The sequence below is a fragment of the Bison bison genome, unplaced genomic scaffold, assembly GCF_000754665.1.
Source record: "Bison bison bison isolate TAMUID 2011002044 unplaced genomic scaffold, Bison_UMD1.0 scf7180017864317, whole genome shotgun sequence".
In the NCBI taxonomy this organism is placed as follows: Eukaryota; Metazoa; Chordata; class Mammalia; order Artiodactyla; family Bovidae; genus Bison; species Bison bison.
In genome coordinates, this window is record NW_011494889.1 from 5,373,081 (window position 1) to 5,391,797 (window position 18,717).

The 18,717-nt window shown below is 35.6% G+C and overlaps 1 protein-coding gene across 5 annotated transcripts in view; it reads left to right on the forward strand.

Moving 5' to 3' along the window:
• The window catches only part of AHCTF1 (AT hook containing transcription factor 1), a 94,818-nt gene that overhangs the window by 56,916 nt on the left and 19,185 nt on the right, over nt 1-18,717 (forward strand). For all 5 annotated transcript variants that reach the window (XM_010852888.1, XM_010852885.1, XM_010852889.1 and 2 more), the window contains exons 22-29: nt 8,581-8,725; nt 8,806-8,937; nt 9,605-9,755; nt 10,212-10,362; nt 10,693-10,800; nt 14,399-14,591; nt 16,028-16,231; nt 16,911-17,325. In XM_010852888.1, the coding sequence (XP_010851190.1) occupies nt 8,581-8,725; nt 8,806-8,937; nt 9,605-9,755; nt 10,212-10,362; nt 10,693-10,800; nt 14,399-14,591; nt 16,028-16,231; nt 16,911-17,325 (1,499 nt within the window). The remainder of the gene's footprint in view (nt 1-8,580; nt 8,726-8,805; nt 8,938-9,604; nt 9,756-10,211; nt 10,363-10,692; nt 10,801-14,398; nt 14,592-16,027; nt 16,232-16,910; nt 17,326-18,717) is intronic.

Consider the following 18,717-nt stretch of genomic DNA (forward strand, 5'->3'; position numbering starts at 1 on the left):
TTTTGTTGTTGCATTATAGCAGTACACAGTTGCTATAATAATTATATTTGACATGTATATACTAACTGACAATTAAGTGGCATGATTGGAAATACAGTGGTCTGGTTATTGGGTTTTCTTAATACCTAGGTAGTTGGGAAACTTGTTTTAGACTGGAATTAATTCATACTGGTTTTTTGTTGAATCTTATTGGTTGAGTCATTTTATATTTTCTTTATATATTTAAAAATTGGCCACTTTACTCACCCCAAATTGTTATTTATGAACCATACAGCTTTGAGGAGAGAGGATTGGATCTTTACATTTCAGACAGATCTGCAGTTTAGTAATAGACTTGTTAGACATTGAAACTTACAATGTCCTCAAAAGTAATAAACTGCTAAAGTACTTGTTGAAATAATTTTGGTTAGTAAAAGTATTTGGCTCAGCTGAATAAATCAAGAATAAATATAACAACAAAAAGTTAAAGAAGCTAAAGAACATAAATGTTTAATAAATGGGTTAAAGAGTTCTAGTACTTGATAATATTTACAATAATGAAACCTTTATATAATGTAATTTCAAAACTGTATTTCTCAAGTACAGTAAAGCCTCAGTTATCTAGTCTCCAAAAACATAGCATCATTAAGTGTCCTTTACAGTAAGTGCATAAGTTAAAACAAAGGGCCACTCAGAATGCCATTTGTGAGATAACATGTTTTCAAATTCAATAAATGTTTAAAATAATTACTGAGGTGTTGTTCGGTTTTCTAGCTGTTGTGTGAATTTATATTAATTAATCTACATTTTAAAATGACAATATTGGAATAGTTACTGATTGTAACAGTTGACAGTCTCAGATAGATCTGAATTTATACCTGAATTCTGCTACATTCTGAAATATGATCAGAAGCAGTTAAATTATCCTTTCTGAGCCCAGGTTTCCTCCTGGGTTAATAATGACCGCTTTGCAACATTTTGAGGTTAGTTAAATGGCATAAGCACTATTACAGTTGCAAGTAGTAAATCATTAGTAAATGGTGGTGAAAGTAAAAGTTGCTCAGTTGGGTCTGACTCTTTACAACCCCATGGACTGTAGCTTGGCAGGCTCCTCTGTCTGTGGAATTCTCCAGGCAAGAGTACTGGAGTGGGTAGCCGTTCCCTTCTCTAGGGGATCTTCCCAACCCAGGGATCGAACCTAGGTCTCCCACATTGCAGGGGGATTCTTTATGGTCTGAGCCACTAGCGAAGCCCAGTAAAGGGTGGTAGATTGAACCTTCTTGAGTTAATCATCATTGCATCATTTATTTAACTTTTCAGCCTAACTCCTGCCTGTTTCCTCTACCACCTCTTCTTTATTAAGATCATCTTTCTCTTTCTGTGAAACCTGTATGCTGGTAGCTTTTCAGTTATATGAGCTTTCTTTATGGACATACCATCACAGTTATGGCAAATAGATTTACCTAAAAGTAATCATGATGCACAGTACACGATAGCCTAAAAGTAACAGTTTTAGATTTTTAGCTCTTAACATTATGTACTCAGTCTTAGTAAAATAGAAGTACAATAGAGCTGGAAAACCTTTTTGTATAGGTGTAATCATTATCTTTATTCTTTCCACTTTCTGTGGGTTTCATTCTGCTGTGCTTTTTAACTCAAGTTGGTCTCTCATTTTCAACCTTTTATCTTTACTAACATAAAAAGGTAAATCTGAATGTTCTGTATATTACTTTGGCATCATCCCACAATTTTTATGGTTATTTTTTTCGTAAGTATTTTTAATTTTCATTATGATTTTTTTCTTTCCCAATTAATTATTTAGAAGCTTTAATGTACAAATACGGTTTAAAAAATTCTTTTCTCTTTTAATTGCATTGTGACTCCATAATGTGATCTGCACATGGATCAGATGGCCAACACCAAAATCAGATTGATTATATTCTTTGCAGCCAAAGACGGAGAAGCTCTATATAGTCAGCAAAAACAAGACCAGGAGCTGCCTGTGGCTCAGATCATGAAATCTTTATTGCCAAATTCAGACTTAAATTGAAGAAAGGGGGGAAAACCACTAGACCATTCAGGTATGACCTAAATCAAATCCCTTATGATTATACAGTGGAAGTGACAAATAGATTTAAGGGCCTAGATCTGATAGACAGAGTGCCTGATGAACTATGGACGGAGGTTTGTGACATTGTACAGGAGACAGGGAGCAAGACCATCCCCAAGAAAAAGAAGTGCAAAAAAGCAGAATGGCTGTCTGAGGAGGCCTTACAAATAGCTGTGAAAAGAAGAGAAGTGAAAAAGCAAAGGAGAAAAGGAAAGATATACCCATTTGAATGCGGAGTTCCAAAGAATAGCAAGAAGAGATAAGAAAGCCTTCCTTTCCTCAGTGAACAATGCAAAGAAATAGAGGAAAACAACAGAATGGGAAAGACTAGAGATCTCTTCAAGAAAATTAGAGATACAAAGGGAACATTTCATGCAAAGATGGGCTTGATAAAGGACAGAAATGGTATAGACCTAACAGAGGCAGAAGATATTAAGAAGAGGTGACAAGAATATACAGAAGAACTCTACAAAAAAGATCTTCACGACCCAGATGATCATGATAGTGTGATCACTGACCTAGAGCCAGACATCCTGGAATGTGAAGTCACGTGGGCCTTAGGAAGCATCACTACAAACAAAGCTAGTGGAGGTGATAGAATTTCAGTTGAAATATCCTTCCAGGATATTTCAAATCCTGGAAGATGATGCTGTGAAAGTCCTTTACTCAATATGCCAGCAAATTTGGAAAACTCAGCAGTGGCCACGGGACTGGAAAAGGTCAATTTTCATGGCAATGCCAAAGAAGGCTCAAACTACTGCAAAATTGCACTCATCTCACACGCTAGTAAAGTAATGCTCAAAATTCTCCAAGCCAGGCTCATCAATATGTAAACCGTGAACCAGATGTTCAAGCTGGTTTTCAAAAAGGCAGAGGATTCAGAGATCAAATTGCCAATATCCCCTGGATTGTCGAAAAAACAAGAGAGTTCCAGAAAAACATCTATTTCTGCTTTATTGACTATGCCAAATCCTTTGACTGTGTGGGTCACAATAAACTGTAGAAAATTCTGAAAGAGATGGGAATACCAGACCACCTGACCTGCCTCTTGAGAAACCTGTACGCAGGTCAGGAAGCAACAGTTAGAAGTGGGCATGGAACAACAGACTGGTTCCAAATAGGAAAAGGAGTACGTCAAGGCTGTATATTGTCATCCTGCTTATTTAACTTATATGCAGAGTACATCATGAGAAACACTGGGCTGGAAGAAGCACAAGCTGGAATCAAGATTGCTGGGAGAAATATCAATAACCTCAGATATGCAGATGACACCACCCTTATGGCACAAAGTGAAAAAGAACTAAAAGCCTCTTGATGGAAGTGAAAGTGGAGAGTGAAAAAGTTGGCTTAAAGCTCAACATTCAGAAAAGGAAGATCATGGCATCCAGTCCCATCACTTCATGGCAAATAGATGGGGAAACAATGGAAACAGTGACAGACTTTATTTTCTTGGGCTCCAAAGTCACTATAGATGGTGACTGCAGCCATGAAATTAAAAGACCCTTGCTCCTTGGAAGAAAAGTTATCACCAACCCAGACAGCATATTAAAAAGCAGAGACCTTACTTTGCCAACTAAGGTCTGTCTAGTCAAAGCTATGGGTTTTCCAGTATTCATGTATGAATGTGAGTGTTGGACTATAAAGAAAGCTGAGTGCCAAAGAATTGATGCTTTTTAACTGTGGTGTTGGAGAAGACTTTTGAGTCCCTTGGACTGCAAGGAGATCCAACCAGTCTATTCTAAAAGGAAATCACTTCTGAATACTCTTTGGAAGGACTGATGCTGAAGCTGAAATTCCAGTACTTTGGCCACCTGAGGGAAAGAACTGACTCATTGGAAAAGACCCTGATGCTGGGAATGATTGAAGGCAGGAGAAGTGGATGACAGAGGATGAGATGGTTAGATGGCATCACTTACTCGATGGACATGAGTTTGAGCAAGCTCTGGCAGTTGTTGATGGACAGGGAAGCCTGGTGTGCTGCTGTCCATGGGGTCGCAAAGAGTCGGACATGACTGAGCGACTGAACTGAACTGACTGAAGGAAGGTTTGCTGGACTTCTTGGTGGTTTAGTGGTTAAGATTCTTCCAGGACAGGGAGTGAGCTTCGATCCCTGGTTGGGAAACTAAGATCCTGCATGCCTTGCAGTGCAACCAGTAAATAAACTTTAAAAAAATGAATAAGAATGAAACGTTTGCATGTTGCCTCCTCTAATATGTATGTGTCTATTCCTTGTAATACTGCTAACTTTTTGTATTTTGAATACAGTGTTAGGTACATAAAAGTTTAAAATTGTTATTTTTTAATGACTTTAACCTCTTATTGTAGAATAACCTTCGTCATGAGTAATTGTTAACATAGCTACAACAACTTTCTGTTATTTATGATTCATCTTTTCCTAATATTTAACTTTTACACTAATCACTGGAAATCAATATTTGCTTGTTTACATTTCTGAATTTTTTTTTCATTGTGATCTCTATGATCCATTTCAAAAGACTGTTTATATTTGATCTGTCATTTTTAGAGCTTGTCACAGGAGTGTTTCTAAGGCTGTCTTCTTGCTGTGTTGCCAAGAACCCTCCATACATTTCTTAACTTTACTGTTAACCCGCTAGTTTTAGCCTTTCATCAATTGAAGTGATTTTCTTACTGCTTTTATTGGCATCGTGCCTTCCTGCCATGAGGAGCAGGAGAGTATTGGGTATATGAGAGTTACTTATTTTAAAATTTATGTTTAAATGTTGGCCCAAAATGGAGCATCAATTTCTTGAAGTTGGAGGTAACTATGCCTTCTCCTGTTGTAGGAGAAACTGAGAAAAATATACTATCATTTGTCTTTTGCTTTCAGGTATGCTTACTGTTATTAGATTCGTTTTTGATAAATCATAAATCAATTAATCTTACTCTTACCTCGTGTATCTGCTCACTGGGAGTGGATATCATACTTTAAAGTGGAAAACTTGAAACATATCCAGGGACTTCTCTGATGGTCCAGTGGTTAAAAAATCTGCCTTGTAGTGCAGGGGACATGGGTTTGATCCTTGGAAGGAGAGTAAAGATCCCACATGCATCAAAGCAACTAACCCCTTGGGCGGCAACTAGAGAATCTGAGCTGTGAAGATCTCTCATGACACAATGAAGATCCTGTGTGCTTTAATTAAGACCTACTGCAGCGAAATAAGTACATATGTGTGTGTGCGGTTTATATATATATACACACACACACATATGTAGCATATATATAATATTGTATATATGTGCAACCCCATGGACTATAGCCTTTCAGGCTCCTCTGTGCATGGAATTCTCCAGGCCAGAATACTGGAGTGGGTGTCTGTTCGCTTCTCCAGGTGATCTTCCCAATCCAGGGATTGAACCTAGGTCTCCCACATTCTAGGTGGATTCTTTACCATCTGAGTCACCAGGGAAGCCTGTATGTATATAGGCTGGGAGAAGAGGGGCAAGAATACGGTTCTTTTTGTTTTTTGAATAATAAGATATTTACATGCTTTTTTCTAAAATTACAAAAGGATACACAGTAAATTCCTAGCCTCCTAAGCTTCCTCACAGTACTAGTGTATCTTTCCTAAGACATTCTGGGACATTCTGAGCAAATGCATATGTATGTCATTGCTGCCCCTCCCCCCCTTTAAAAAATACATGCTGTCATCCATCTGCAGTATATTTTTAAAAGTAATTTAGTTTGCAGTTCATTTCCTGATAGTACATAAAGAGCTTCCTTATTTTAATCATTGCATGATAGTTCATTAGGTGGATGTACCAGTATTTGTTTAACTGCCTTCGCCTAGTGAACATTTGGGTGGTTTTAATCTTATGCCATTTCAAACACTGCTGTGTATGAGTATCCACCCATTTTACACAAGTGCAGATTTATTTTGTAAAATCCTGGGAGTAGAATTACTGGGTGAAGAGTATAAGTGTTAGTCACTCAGTCGTGTCGGACTCTTTGTGACCCCATGGACTGTAGCCCACCAGGCTCCTCGGTCCAGGGAATTCTCCAGGCAGGAATACTGGAGTGGGTTGCCATTTCCTTCTCCAACTGGGTAAAAGGATATTTGCAATTTTAATTTTGATAAGGCATATTGCCTTCCATGTATGTCTCACTTTGTGTTATACCCTTTAGTTAGGCATTTATCCAGTTGATTGGTGAAAATGGTAATATTAATGTGGTTAGTCTCACTATAATAATAGAATGCATCTTTTCATGAAGAGCTATTTTATGAAGTTAGAATTGCCAGTGTTTTATGACTCTTTGTCTCTTCTATTTCAATATCATTTAATCCTCTCACTGTTTCTGTTACTACTTTGTGATTTTTGTTTTATTATTTAAATTTTTGATGCAGCTGAAATTTATTTTGGTTCAAGCATTTTGTAAGAAGATTACAGAATACACAAAAGTAGAATAGTACTGTAGTACTATGAAAATTTCATATACCCATCCTACATCAGATTTAACAGATACAAGATTTTATTATACCTACTTCATCTATTTCTTTATATTAAAATTAATGATTAGATGTTCATTCATCTTCATTATCTATTTTTCTTTCTGTAGAAATGGCGTGCTCATTTTTAACACTCCCAGATTTCTGATTTAGGGGGAAAAAACTACTTCTCTTAAATACTCAGGTTATAACAACCACACTGTTATCCCTGTCCTGGTAGAAGAAGGAGTGCAAGGCAATTTCAGATGTAGATTTTTAGGTGATACACCTAAATGTTTTACTTATTTGCACTGTTGTTTTTATAAGTTTTGTAGAATATGTAAAATATTCTAGTCAAACAATAAAAATTTTAGGGTCCTGAACTGCCAGCAGTGGGATTTTGCTTCCCCAAGAAACTTTGTATCTACAGGAAGTCTGGGACAGTGCTGCTAAAATTTCCTCAGATGCATTTTCATTATGAATACTAATTGCTGTAACTTGGTTCATGTATTCTGTGTTTTTTATGCATGTCAGTTATTTATTTACAAGGCGTTATTTCAATTTTTGTGATTATTTCAATAAAAACTATAGTTAAAGCCTTTGGTAGGGGTGCTGTGCCTGGTCTTAGTTGTGGCATGTGGGATCTACTTCCCTTACCAGGAATGGAACCTGGGCCTCCTGCACAGGAAACGCAGAGGCTTAGCCACTGAACTATTAAAATCAAAATTACCTATTCACTTAAAATTAGGAATGATGACTTTTTTTTAGAAAATTATTCCTATCTACTTGCCATTTTTTATTCTACTCCTGCTTCTGCCTTGACACTTATCAGCCCTTCCAAAAATTCTACATGTGAGACTAATCATTGTTAATCTTAGTATGTGTCTTTCAAGACATTTTGTTGTTTATATAAATACATAAAGACTTATAGGCTTTGTTTATTGGTTAATTTTTAGAAAATCTTATTATTCATGTTGTTTTAAGCCTATTTTTACTTATCAGTGTATCATGAGACACATTGCTTCATTTAATGACCTATTGCTCACAGAAGGATGTTTCAGCAGCCCCACTTGGTTTCTAAAACTGTCTAATTTGACCTAAGTTCTCCAATCAGATCTTGCTGTAGATAAGCCAAAATCTTACTAAGAAGATTTGCTAAGCTAAGTCCTCCACTTTCCCATAAACACAGTATGCTGTTTCTGTCTCTAGGTCTTTGCTCATTTTCTTTTCTACTCTTCTCGTGCTCAGTGTCACTTTCTTAAGAACCTCACTTGAATATTTCTGTGAGTTCTGTCCAGATCACATTAGATTTTTGTCTTCTTGAACTCTTGGGTTCAGATGGCCCCTGACTTAACAATGCTTCAACTTATAATTTTTTCAACTTTAAAATGGTGCAAAGCAATATGCATATATGAAGTAGTAACCATAGTTTGAATTTTGGTCTTTTCCTAAGCTAACTATATGCAGTATAATTTTCTCTTAATGATGCTGGGCATCGACAGTGAGCTGCAGCTCCCATTAACCCACATGATCATGAGAGTAGACAACTCATACACTCAAAACCATTCTCTGTCCATACAACAATTCTGTTTTTTATTTTCGGTGGAATAGTTGATAAATTACATGGAATAGTCAACATTTTATGATAAAGTATTTAAAGATGCCTTATTTTCTTTACTACTTGACAGTGATTAGTATTCAATAAAATTTTTAAGTACTTTTAAATAATATGTACATAGTATTTTTTGGGGCTTCCCAGATGGCTCACTGGTAAAGAATCCACCTGCCAGTGAAGGAGATAGAAGTTTGATCCTTGGGTCAGGAAGACCCCCTGGAGGAGAAAGTGGCAGCTCACTCCAGTGTTCTTGCCTGGGAAATCCCATGGATGGAGGAGCCTTGCAGGCTACCGTCCATGTTGGTCGCAAAGAGTCGGACACGACTAAGATGCATTCACAAAGTATCTTTGGGATTCTTCAGGTGGATGTCTTGTTTTGAACATTTTAAATAGCTTTTCTAAAACTAAACTTTGATAAATATTGATTTCAGGTGCATGGTGGAGGCCTGGACTTTACTGCGACAACATTCTAATAGGTTGAATATAGAGGAGCTGCTCAAGCATACATATGAAGTCTGTCAGGAGATGGGCTTAATGGAGGATTTACTGAAGCTACCATTCACAGACACTGAGCAGGTAATGATTTGTCAGTGTAAACTTATATCTGGAAATTCAGGATAAGTTAATAGCTTACAAATCTATTTTGTTCTTTCTAGGAGTGTTTGGTGAGATTTTTACAGTCCAGTGCGAGTGTTCAGAATCATGAATTCCTTTTAGTTCACCATTTGCAGCGTGCCAATTATATTCCTGCCTTGAAGCTGAACCAGACTCTGAAGATTAATCTTATGGTACAGTTGAACTTGTTTTATTATGGGGGGACAAGAGAATAGGGAAAACAGATGAATTCATTATATAAGAGCTTTGTATAATCTTGAATTTTGAAAATCCTCACTTTCTGAAGCAGAATTGACAAACAGGGTGTTGTTACTTATCCAGTTCTTTTATATGTGCCATTTCTGTTTAGGTATCTGCCCACAGTCTTGCCAGACTAACTACTTTACTCACTCAGGAAAAATAGCAACTGGTAGAGGACAACAGTAGGAAATAAATAGTGCAAAAAGCATGGACTTTAGGGGTTGGACTAATTGTTCATTGGCTCTGTGTGCTTGGACACACTCTGAACCTTGGTTTCCTTAATCGTAAAAGGACAGTATCTTTTGTGAGGGTGCACAGACGTGTGTGTGATGGAACATGTTGCTTAGTAAATGAAAATCATTGCTTTTATTAGTTGTAAATAATCAAGGCTGGGAAGGAGAGACTTGGAATTTATCAATGGGTAAGAATTGATGAAGCAGTTAGGTTGTGTGTATGATGTCTTTGGTTTGGAAGAATGGGTATGTAGAAAGGAGGAAGGTGTTCTTGTGTATTCATAATTATATTTTAATAGTAAATAATAGGCATAGCACCTAACATTTTTGAAGATTAAATTTTTACCAGTTATGTTGTGTTCTATAGAATGATCGTGATCCTCGTTTGCGAGAGAGATCAGTGACTCGAAATTCTATAATAGACCAATATGGGAAAATTCTTCCTAGAGTCCAGCGAAAATTAGCCATTGAGCGAGCAAAGCCTTACCATCTGTCAGCATCATCAGTTTTTCGAGAAGGTAAGATTTCATTGAAAAATGTCCTAAAATATTGCACTAGAAAAGATATTGAATGATTATCTTCTGAAACCTTTGTTATCTTCTGTTTAGCTCAATTTTGCTTTGATTCATCACAGTGATGCTTTGTGGTTTTGTTTGTTTGTTTATTGGTGGTTCTACCCCAAGAAATCGAAAGCTTCCTTGGAACTTTTAATCTTTCTAGTTTATTTAGTACAGAGTGACAGAACTCTTTTGATTTCATTTGAAGACTGCTGACTTTTAGAAAACACGTAGACAAATTATTTCACTGTCTCCTAAAAGCCAAAATTGTTAAATTTCTGCACGTATATTGCTAAACCAAATATAATTTGAACTACTCATGTTTTGTTTTCGCCAATCACTTTGCCGTATTTGTCTGTCTACTTTAAAATCCTGGTGTTAGAGATGAAATTAAATACTACCTTTTTTGTTTCACAGTTTCTAGACCAAAACCATTATCAGCAGTTCCAAAGCAGGCTGTAACTGGAACTGTGTTAACAAGATCTACTTTCATCAATAATGTGTTATCTAAAATTGGAGAGGTCTGGGCAAGTAATGAACCCGAAAATAGTATCTCTGTCTACAATAGGTATGTTTTTCTTACACCTTTTACACTCATGCTACTTGCTAATCTTCCCTGGGTTATCAGCTGCATTCATAAACAATCCAGCCTTAGAGCGTATTAGCATATGTAGGAAAAATGTTTTGTGTTGTCTACTTTTCTTGCACGAAGAACATTCTTTGTTCTTAAATTTGAAACCTGTTATGTTCATTGTTATTTGTAAATAAGCAGAATATACATAGTAAAAAAAAGATAGCCCCCCTCCCATCTAACCTCACCTTCTTACAGTGTTTGTATTGATAATTTAGTCTTCTTTGTGATACATAATCAAAAGTTAAATTTTTATTTTCTCTGTAGTCCTAAAGTAGAAGAACCCTCTCCTGTAGCATATTCTCTCCCAGATCCAGAGCTGCCTGAGGCATTTGTTGGAACACCAATTACAAAGGCATCACAAAGAATTTCTAGGTAAGAATTTATTTAATCACTTTTAAAAGACAGTATTAGACAAGAATTACACTGATACGATATTTGTCTTAATTTCACTTACTTCACTTAGTAATGGTATTCTCTAGGTTGATCCATGTTGCTTACAAATGGCAATATTTCATTCTTTTTTTTGACTAATTCCATTATATATATATGTATATTATATATATGTCCATTATATATTTTTTAATGAAGCTCCATTCTGTTTTCCATGGTGACTATACCAATTTATATTCCTACCAGCAGTGTTAAGAGGGTTCTCTGTTCTCCATACCCTCTTTAGCTTTTATTATTTGAAGACTTCTTGATGATAGTCAGTCTGACCAGTGTGAGATGATACTTAATACTTACACTATAATTTTAAAATTATCTTTGAAGTCTTCATAAATACTGTTTTAAATTATTGAAGGAGTTTATAATGCTTCCTTTAAAAAAATAATTTGGGCAGTTTTATAGTAATTTTAAGGAATTTTACATCAGCTGATAATCTACTTAGAATTTTGCCTAATGATTTCAGACTGCTTAAAAAAAAGCAAACTTTGTTGTATTAAAATCATAAGCAAAATAAATTATTAATTTGTTTTCTTTAATCTCTCTGATTCAGACCCATGAATGAAGTTTATTTTTTATAAATCCCAGCTGATCTTGGTTGGCTTCTAAAAACTTGCCCCTGTTTGACTGAGCCTACTAAGATGTCTTAAGTGGCTTTAGTACAATAATACTTTTATTTCTTAAACCTATGGTTATTAGAAAAGTAAATAGTTAAATTGAAATTTTGTATCCAAGATGGAACTGTGGTTATTTATTGGAGAGTGGAGAAGTGTTCATAATCATCAATAGCAGAGTACAAAAAGTATCTCTTAATGTAATGATTCTTTCTCTTTAATAATATGACCATAATTGTTGAAAATTTTTGACATTTTACAATTTATCCATGACAAAATGACATAATTTTGTTGAAATAGTTTTGATACTAAGAATAAAGGTACTCAGAATAAGTTAATAACTTAAAAACAATTGGGCTCAACCCATTTGTAGTGTATATAATGGACATCTTTTCAAATCATGAAAGGATTTTCCCTTTTTTGGGTTAGATTTTATTAAATTGAGGTTCTTTTCCTTTATTACCATAAGAAGATGGTGAGAAGGTTGCTTCAAATAGAAGTCATTATCACTGACATGGTATTTTTACCAATAGTTTTGTTTTTTTTCCCACAAATCACTTTTTCTCAGTTCCTTTGTACTTGAAAGTGAAAGTGAAGTCACTCAGTCGTGTCTGACTTTTTGCGACCCCATGGACTGTAGCCCACCAGACTCCTCCATCCATGGGATTTTCCAGGCAAGAGTACTAGAGTGGGTTGTCATTTCCTTTCTCCAGGAGATCTTCCCAACCCAGGGATTGAACCCTGGTCTCCCTCATTGTAGGCAGCTGCTTTACCATTGAATAGGTCTGCAATTCAAGAAGGGAGAAAGAATAAGTGTTCAGGCCTACTAATGGCCTAAAGACTATTATGAGAATCCTTTAAAACTGGTGTTAATGCATATGGAATAGAGCTGACTGAGTTGTGAATATTTACCTTTTATAAAAATCATTCCACTTCTTGCTTCTATGTTTTTCAAATTGGGTGTGTGTTAGTGTAAGTAAAATTTAATGGATTGTGGCTTAGCATAGATAATACCAATGGGCACTGAATATAGTAAGGCTAAATGCCGTTTTATGTAATTCATATGTGTATATTTTTACATATGAAAATACATTCATTTGTGTATGTGTATAATCTAAAATGCATTACCTACTTGGATCATGGTCAAAAAGTTGTTGAGGAAATAAAAGACCTAATGTGATATTTAACACTTTCTTCAGAAAACAATCAAAAATGTTGTTCTTGATATCTTTTTTAAATGTAACTTAAACACATCAAGTCTTGTTAGTATAAGAATTTTGCTTTTACTCAGTAGGTATACCACTTGTTGCACAGACCTTGCTTTTGAGAAATAATCTTTCCTAAATAGACACCTTAAACATAAATTTAAGCCCAATGCAAGGCATTTAACAAAATACCTATTTGGGATAGCTCAATAAAAAAGTGAGCAAAAGTTTACAAATATATAATTTGAATGCAAATGAAGTAGAGAAGGAAAGAAGAATCAGAAGACAACAGAGAAAGAAATGTCTAGCAGTCTGACTGAATATTCTTGGTTTGGTAGAAAGCTCAGAGCTGTGCTTAGTACAGAATAACAAATGCAAAGATGCTGTATTTAGAGGAAGAAAATACTTCCTGTAAATATTTCCCACCACATAATAAGTTGTTCTGAAGCACCTATGATTTCTGTTGGTCTGCCATCTCTCGCAGCAAAAATCTTGAACTTAAAGGATAGAATGGCAAAGAAGGCATAGCAGCAAGAAATTATTATTTCTGGGCATCAAACCTACTTTTCTGGTTATTCTCAGCTGAATCACATAGGCATCTTGGGGTAGTGTTTTTGTTGCTAGGAATGTAGCCATAAAATAAACTATTAGGAAATTGGGAAAGGAGTGACTGTATGTTGATAAATGGTCCACAAAAATTGTAATCTGAAAATTTCACCTTCAAGTTTATTTATTTATAAATTAGGTTTTTAAGCTGTTTGGACTATGCATACTTAATACAAGTCACCAATGAGATCATTTCTATCATCTGATATGATAAGAATGTCCAGGACACTGTAGGGAAAAAAAACCATTGAGTATAGTCCTGGGATTCTCTTTTGCTACTAACCTCATTAATTTGAGAAAATTAACATTTCCTTTGGTTGCTAAGTGTAGTGATCAGAACCATAAAGGTAAATAAACCAGTATTCATTATGTAAATTTCATGTAGGTGAAAGGAATTTCTAGGTTGATGAAAGTGAATTGCAGTGAATGGCTTGCTAGGGAAGCGTTACATTGTTTTCTTGAGTGCTTGAATCATTAACAGTTTGTCTTCATTTGAAAATAAATGCTTGGCACATAGAGGGGCTCAGTAAATATTGGTTAAGGGAGGGAGGAGGGCTATAACTCCTTCTGAGGGGGTGGGGAGTGTGATCTGAGAAGGAAATGGCACCCCACTCCAGTACACTTGCCTGGAACATCCCATGGATGGAGGAGCCTGGTAGGCTACAGTCCATGGGGTCATGAAGAGTCGGACATGACTGAGCGACTCCACTTTCACTTTTCCATTGGAGAAGGAAATGGCAACCCATTCCAGTATTCTTGCCTGGAGAATCTCAGGGACAGAGGAGCCTGGTGGGCTGCTGTCTATGGGGTCGCAGAGAGTTGGACGTGGCTAAAGCGACTTAGCAGCAACAGCAGCAGTGGGAGCATGATCAAATTGCTATCTAGGTTTCATAATTCTCTTTTTTCACTACTGAATTAATTCTGATTTTTGAAACTAAGGGTGGCATTACAGACAGTAATATACTTGTCTGAATTTATATTTTCATATGGTGAATATAGAAGTTTGCATAATTAAATGGGATACTGATTCTTTTTGTTTCTTCAGTATAACTCAAATATGTTACCAGGATTTTTCTATTTATATGTATACTGTGATTACAGACTGCTGGATTTGGTTGTTCATCCTGTCCCCCAGCCCTCTCAGTGTTTGGAGTTGATTCAGCAAAGCCCCACAAGGTCTCCTTGGTCCCTGGCATCTAGTTCATTGCCAGTAAGTTCACAATTAAAAGGATCACGTCAGAATGCCTCTAGGGCTTCAGAATTACATTTACTTGAAACTCCTCTTGTTGTTAAGGTAAGTATTATATTACATATCTAGCATCTAGTATTCATAGTGAAGCTAGGAAGTTCCTTACAAATAGCAGAGAGAAATAAAACTATTTATAATCGACATCTCTGGGTAATAGGGGTTTTAAGCCTTTATTTTCCCTTTTTCTGTGGATATGTTTCCAAAATGCTTACTGTATTATAAATTAGCCTTTTTTCTTTGAAAAATGCTTTCATGTTCTTGTTGTGTGTTTTTTTTTTTTTCTGATACCATTTTGCTATTTCATCAAATACTTTCTCATTCTTAACATTTTTTAAGTTTTGTATTAAAATTCTAGCTCCTTCAGTAAAATTATAAAGTGTTACTCTTTCCTGCTATCAGTAGGAAATTGCTTTTTCCTTCACCCTTTCTGATAAATTACTAGCAGAGAAGCCACAGCTAAACTTGTGATGACTGGTAACAGTGGATTTTTAGCTTCCTGTTGGAAAGCCATTTTCATCTCTGCAAGTTCCTTGTCCGGTATTCTGGATTGAGTCCCAGAACTTATTTATTTTTTCCTTAATTGTTTCTGGATATCCAGCATTTAAAGTGAAGCCAAGAAATTCTTACTTTTCAAACTGGATAAAAGATACTTCAATAAATGCTATTCCTAAAATAGTTATTAAAAGAAATTGAAAAGGTGGTTGCTAAGATTAAGTTCCTAATATTTAATATCCAGTATAGTATTTCTAACTTTTTTCTTCTATAGAAAAACACTCATATTTTATATAATCTGCTGTTAAGTTCAAATGAAATTAAATGAGGGAGTAATTTTGTACTTGCTACCAAAAAGAATCTAGGAAAAAAATCAATATAATCTTATGATGGATCTAATGGAATTTAATAATCTAATAGGATCCAGTAATTTGTTTACGAGTCCTTTAGAGGAGAGGTTAAGTGAGGAAATTGTTTTTGCTAACTAGTTCATCTGATTATTTGTAATCATTGTAGTAAACCATAAGAATTCTCATAAGTAAGTCAGTTACTATTGAATTCATGTAATGGAATTATATTTTTTCTAAAACATTCTTAAAGTCAGTCTTATTAATTTAGATTAGCTTGCTATAATTAAACTAGATTCTGTTCTTCACACAGTACCATCTCTTTCACCTACTACAGTTTTCTAAGCAATAGTTAAATAATTTATCTTATATCAGCACTTTATTTTTTAAGTTGAACTTAAACCTAGGAATAATCAAGGTTTAGAATGATTATGGATGCAATTTTATGTTTTGTAGCCTTATAAATAGAAAGCACTGAGTAGAATTTTATGTTTTCTTTCCAGTAATCTATAATAATACTTATTGATGTTTTTATTGGAGATGAGAATATAGTCACCATTGCCACTCATTTGGCTCTGTCTGTCCTTACGTAAGTGTCTTTTACAAACACTAATGGTGAATTCCATTTACTCTGTGTCATAGAAAGCTAAGACTTTGGCTATGTCAGTTACTTCCTCTGGATTTGCCGAGTTCACTCCTCAATCCATCCTAAGGTCTGGTCTTCGAACAACACCTTTAGCATCTCCCTCTCTGTCACCTGGAAGATCTCTTAGTCCTCCTTTACGACTCAAAGAAACTAGAATTTCATTCATGGAAGAAGGTGTAACCACGAAATGGACTGCTGCTGTAAGTTTGATAATAGTTGGAACAAAAGGACTTCTTAATAATATATTAAGCTCCTATCAGTGTAAATGATATCACTATAGATTTTTATATACAGTCTTGCAGATAGTCATAAAATCAGAAAATGTTAATTCAGAGAGAAACTTTAGGGCCTTGGCTAAACCAAACCTACCATTTACAGGTGAAGAAAATAGGGCTAGAAGCACTATTAACTTCCCAAGTTAAGTTGTCTATAACCACATAGTTACTTGATAGAAGAAATGGGACTGAAATTAAGATCCATGGTTGGTTTTGTTTGTTTGTTTTGGAATGTCTTTGTTTTTTAACCTGTATTGTACTGCTGCTCTTAGTAAGTTCCTAGTTTGTTGTCTGTTTGGGAGGGTATGTCTTTAGAGCTTCACTGTAGGTTAATAGGAATCCATTGGTGGTTATTGGGCATCTTGCCTATTCTGTATATTAGTCTTTTGGAAGTACTGATCTATTACCAATTAGAGAATCATTAACAGTCATTAACTTTTAATCATCAGTCTGAGGAGAATGAATTAGAGTAAGTAAATTTTGATGGAGAAAGAATTTGGAGATAAACAGAGCATGGAAAGGGTGGGTGTGATTGGGATGGATAAGTTAGATTTAACTGATTTTTACTAGTAAAATTTTTTTTCTCCAAATCTTTACTTGATAGACTGTAGATGACAGCAAAGCAAAAACATTTATTACTGCATCTTTACATAAATGTGGGGCTCCAGCAGAAACTGAATGGCTGAAAAACAAAGATAAGACAACATCTTTTCCCCTGGATAGCCCTGAAGAGGAACATCAAGAAATGGATGTCAGATCACAGGATACAACTTCACAAAGTTTGGAGAAACTGGATGTGAGCGTAGAAAATAGCAATACTTCCACCAGATCAGACCAGACTACCTTAGAGTATCAGGATGCTCCATTACCAGAAGACTTTGAAGATATTTTGATAGCCTCTAAGTCAGTGAGCTCTTCCACTGAACTGGTTGCTAATTTAACTGAACAGACTGAGAAGAACAGTGATAAAGATACATTTGAACCAGGAGTGACTCCTCCAGAGCCAGAGAAACAAATGGGTAAGGACTCATCCCAGATATTCAAAATGGCCATTGATATCCTTCAGTAAAATTTGGAATAGAAGTTTCTCTACCATAAGAAAAGCAACAGGGTTAAATAATTACATGATCATAGCACAGTAGGTTCTAGCAAGAGTACACATATCTTATTCTTTCCACTTACAAACTTTGATTATAAGTATGTATGAGGTTTGAGAAGAGGAGAACTTAATGTGTGTTCTGTTTTCATTTGGAGATGAAATTTAGAAAAGAACAGTAATGATTAAGGAAGCAATGTCAAATATCAGTGTGACTTAACATCTTCCTATAGTTATGAGAAATAATAATACTACCTTTAAAGACTACGTTAACTTACCCATCCAGAAGCCTCAACTTTCTGGAAAGCTGCTTAGGAAACGAAGTTCATTCTGCTCTCCATCCCTGCCTCCAAAATAATCACTAGAAAGTGAAAATAAATGTCCAAAGACCCATGAATCTATTGTCTTTATATTCATTTATCAAAAAATGTTTGAGCCCCTAATCTTGTGCAACGGACAGGGTCCTGTTTTGTGTGTGTGTTAGGTATTAAGGATAAATAAAGTAGAGGATAAAGAATAAAAATGTGCTAGATGTTAAGGATAAACTAAGTAGACATGGCACTTGCCTGCATGTAATGTAAAGTCTAGTGAGTGAGTGAGAGTTGCTCAGTCATACCTGACTCTTTGCAACCCCATGGACTGTAGCCTGCCAGGCTCCTCTGTCCATGGAATTATCCAGGCAAGATTACTGGAGTGGATTGTGGATTAAATCAAACAAGTGCGTACAACGCAGTTTGATAAATGTTATGGTGGGAGACACAGTAGGAACCAGTGGAACACAAGAAGGGAGAAACTTTGCTTAGAATTGGTGCATCAGAAAACTTAGTCTATGTTTATCTTTCTTACTCCTGCAGATTTAACAAGCTTATTTAAAGATAATTCCTATCTTTAAATCTGTAAAACCAGTGTAAAAATGTGTGTCATAGTGGTTCTTTGGGAAAATATTTTCTGCCTAAGCTGAACTAAGGTTTCTTAAAATGTGAATCCAGTGAAGTTGGGGCTAATACTGTCTTTATTTGATAAACGTACACATTATTAACTGGACATGGAACAACAGACTGGTTCCAAACAGGAAAAGGAGTACGTCAAGGCTGTATATTGTCACCCTGCTTATTTAACTTATATGCAGAGTATATCATGAGAAACGCTGGACTGGAGGAAGCACAAGCTGGAATCAAGATTGCCGGGAGAAATATCAATAACCTAAGATATGCAGATGACACCACCCTTATGGCAGAAAGTGAAGAGGAACTAAGAAGCCTCTTGATGAAAGAGGAGAGTGAAAAAGTTGGCTTAAAGCTCAACATTCAGAAAA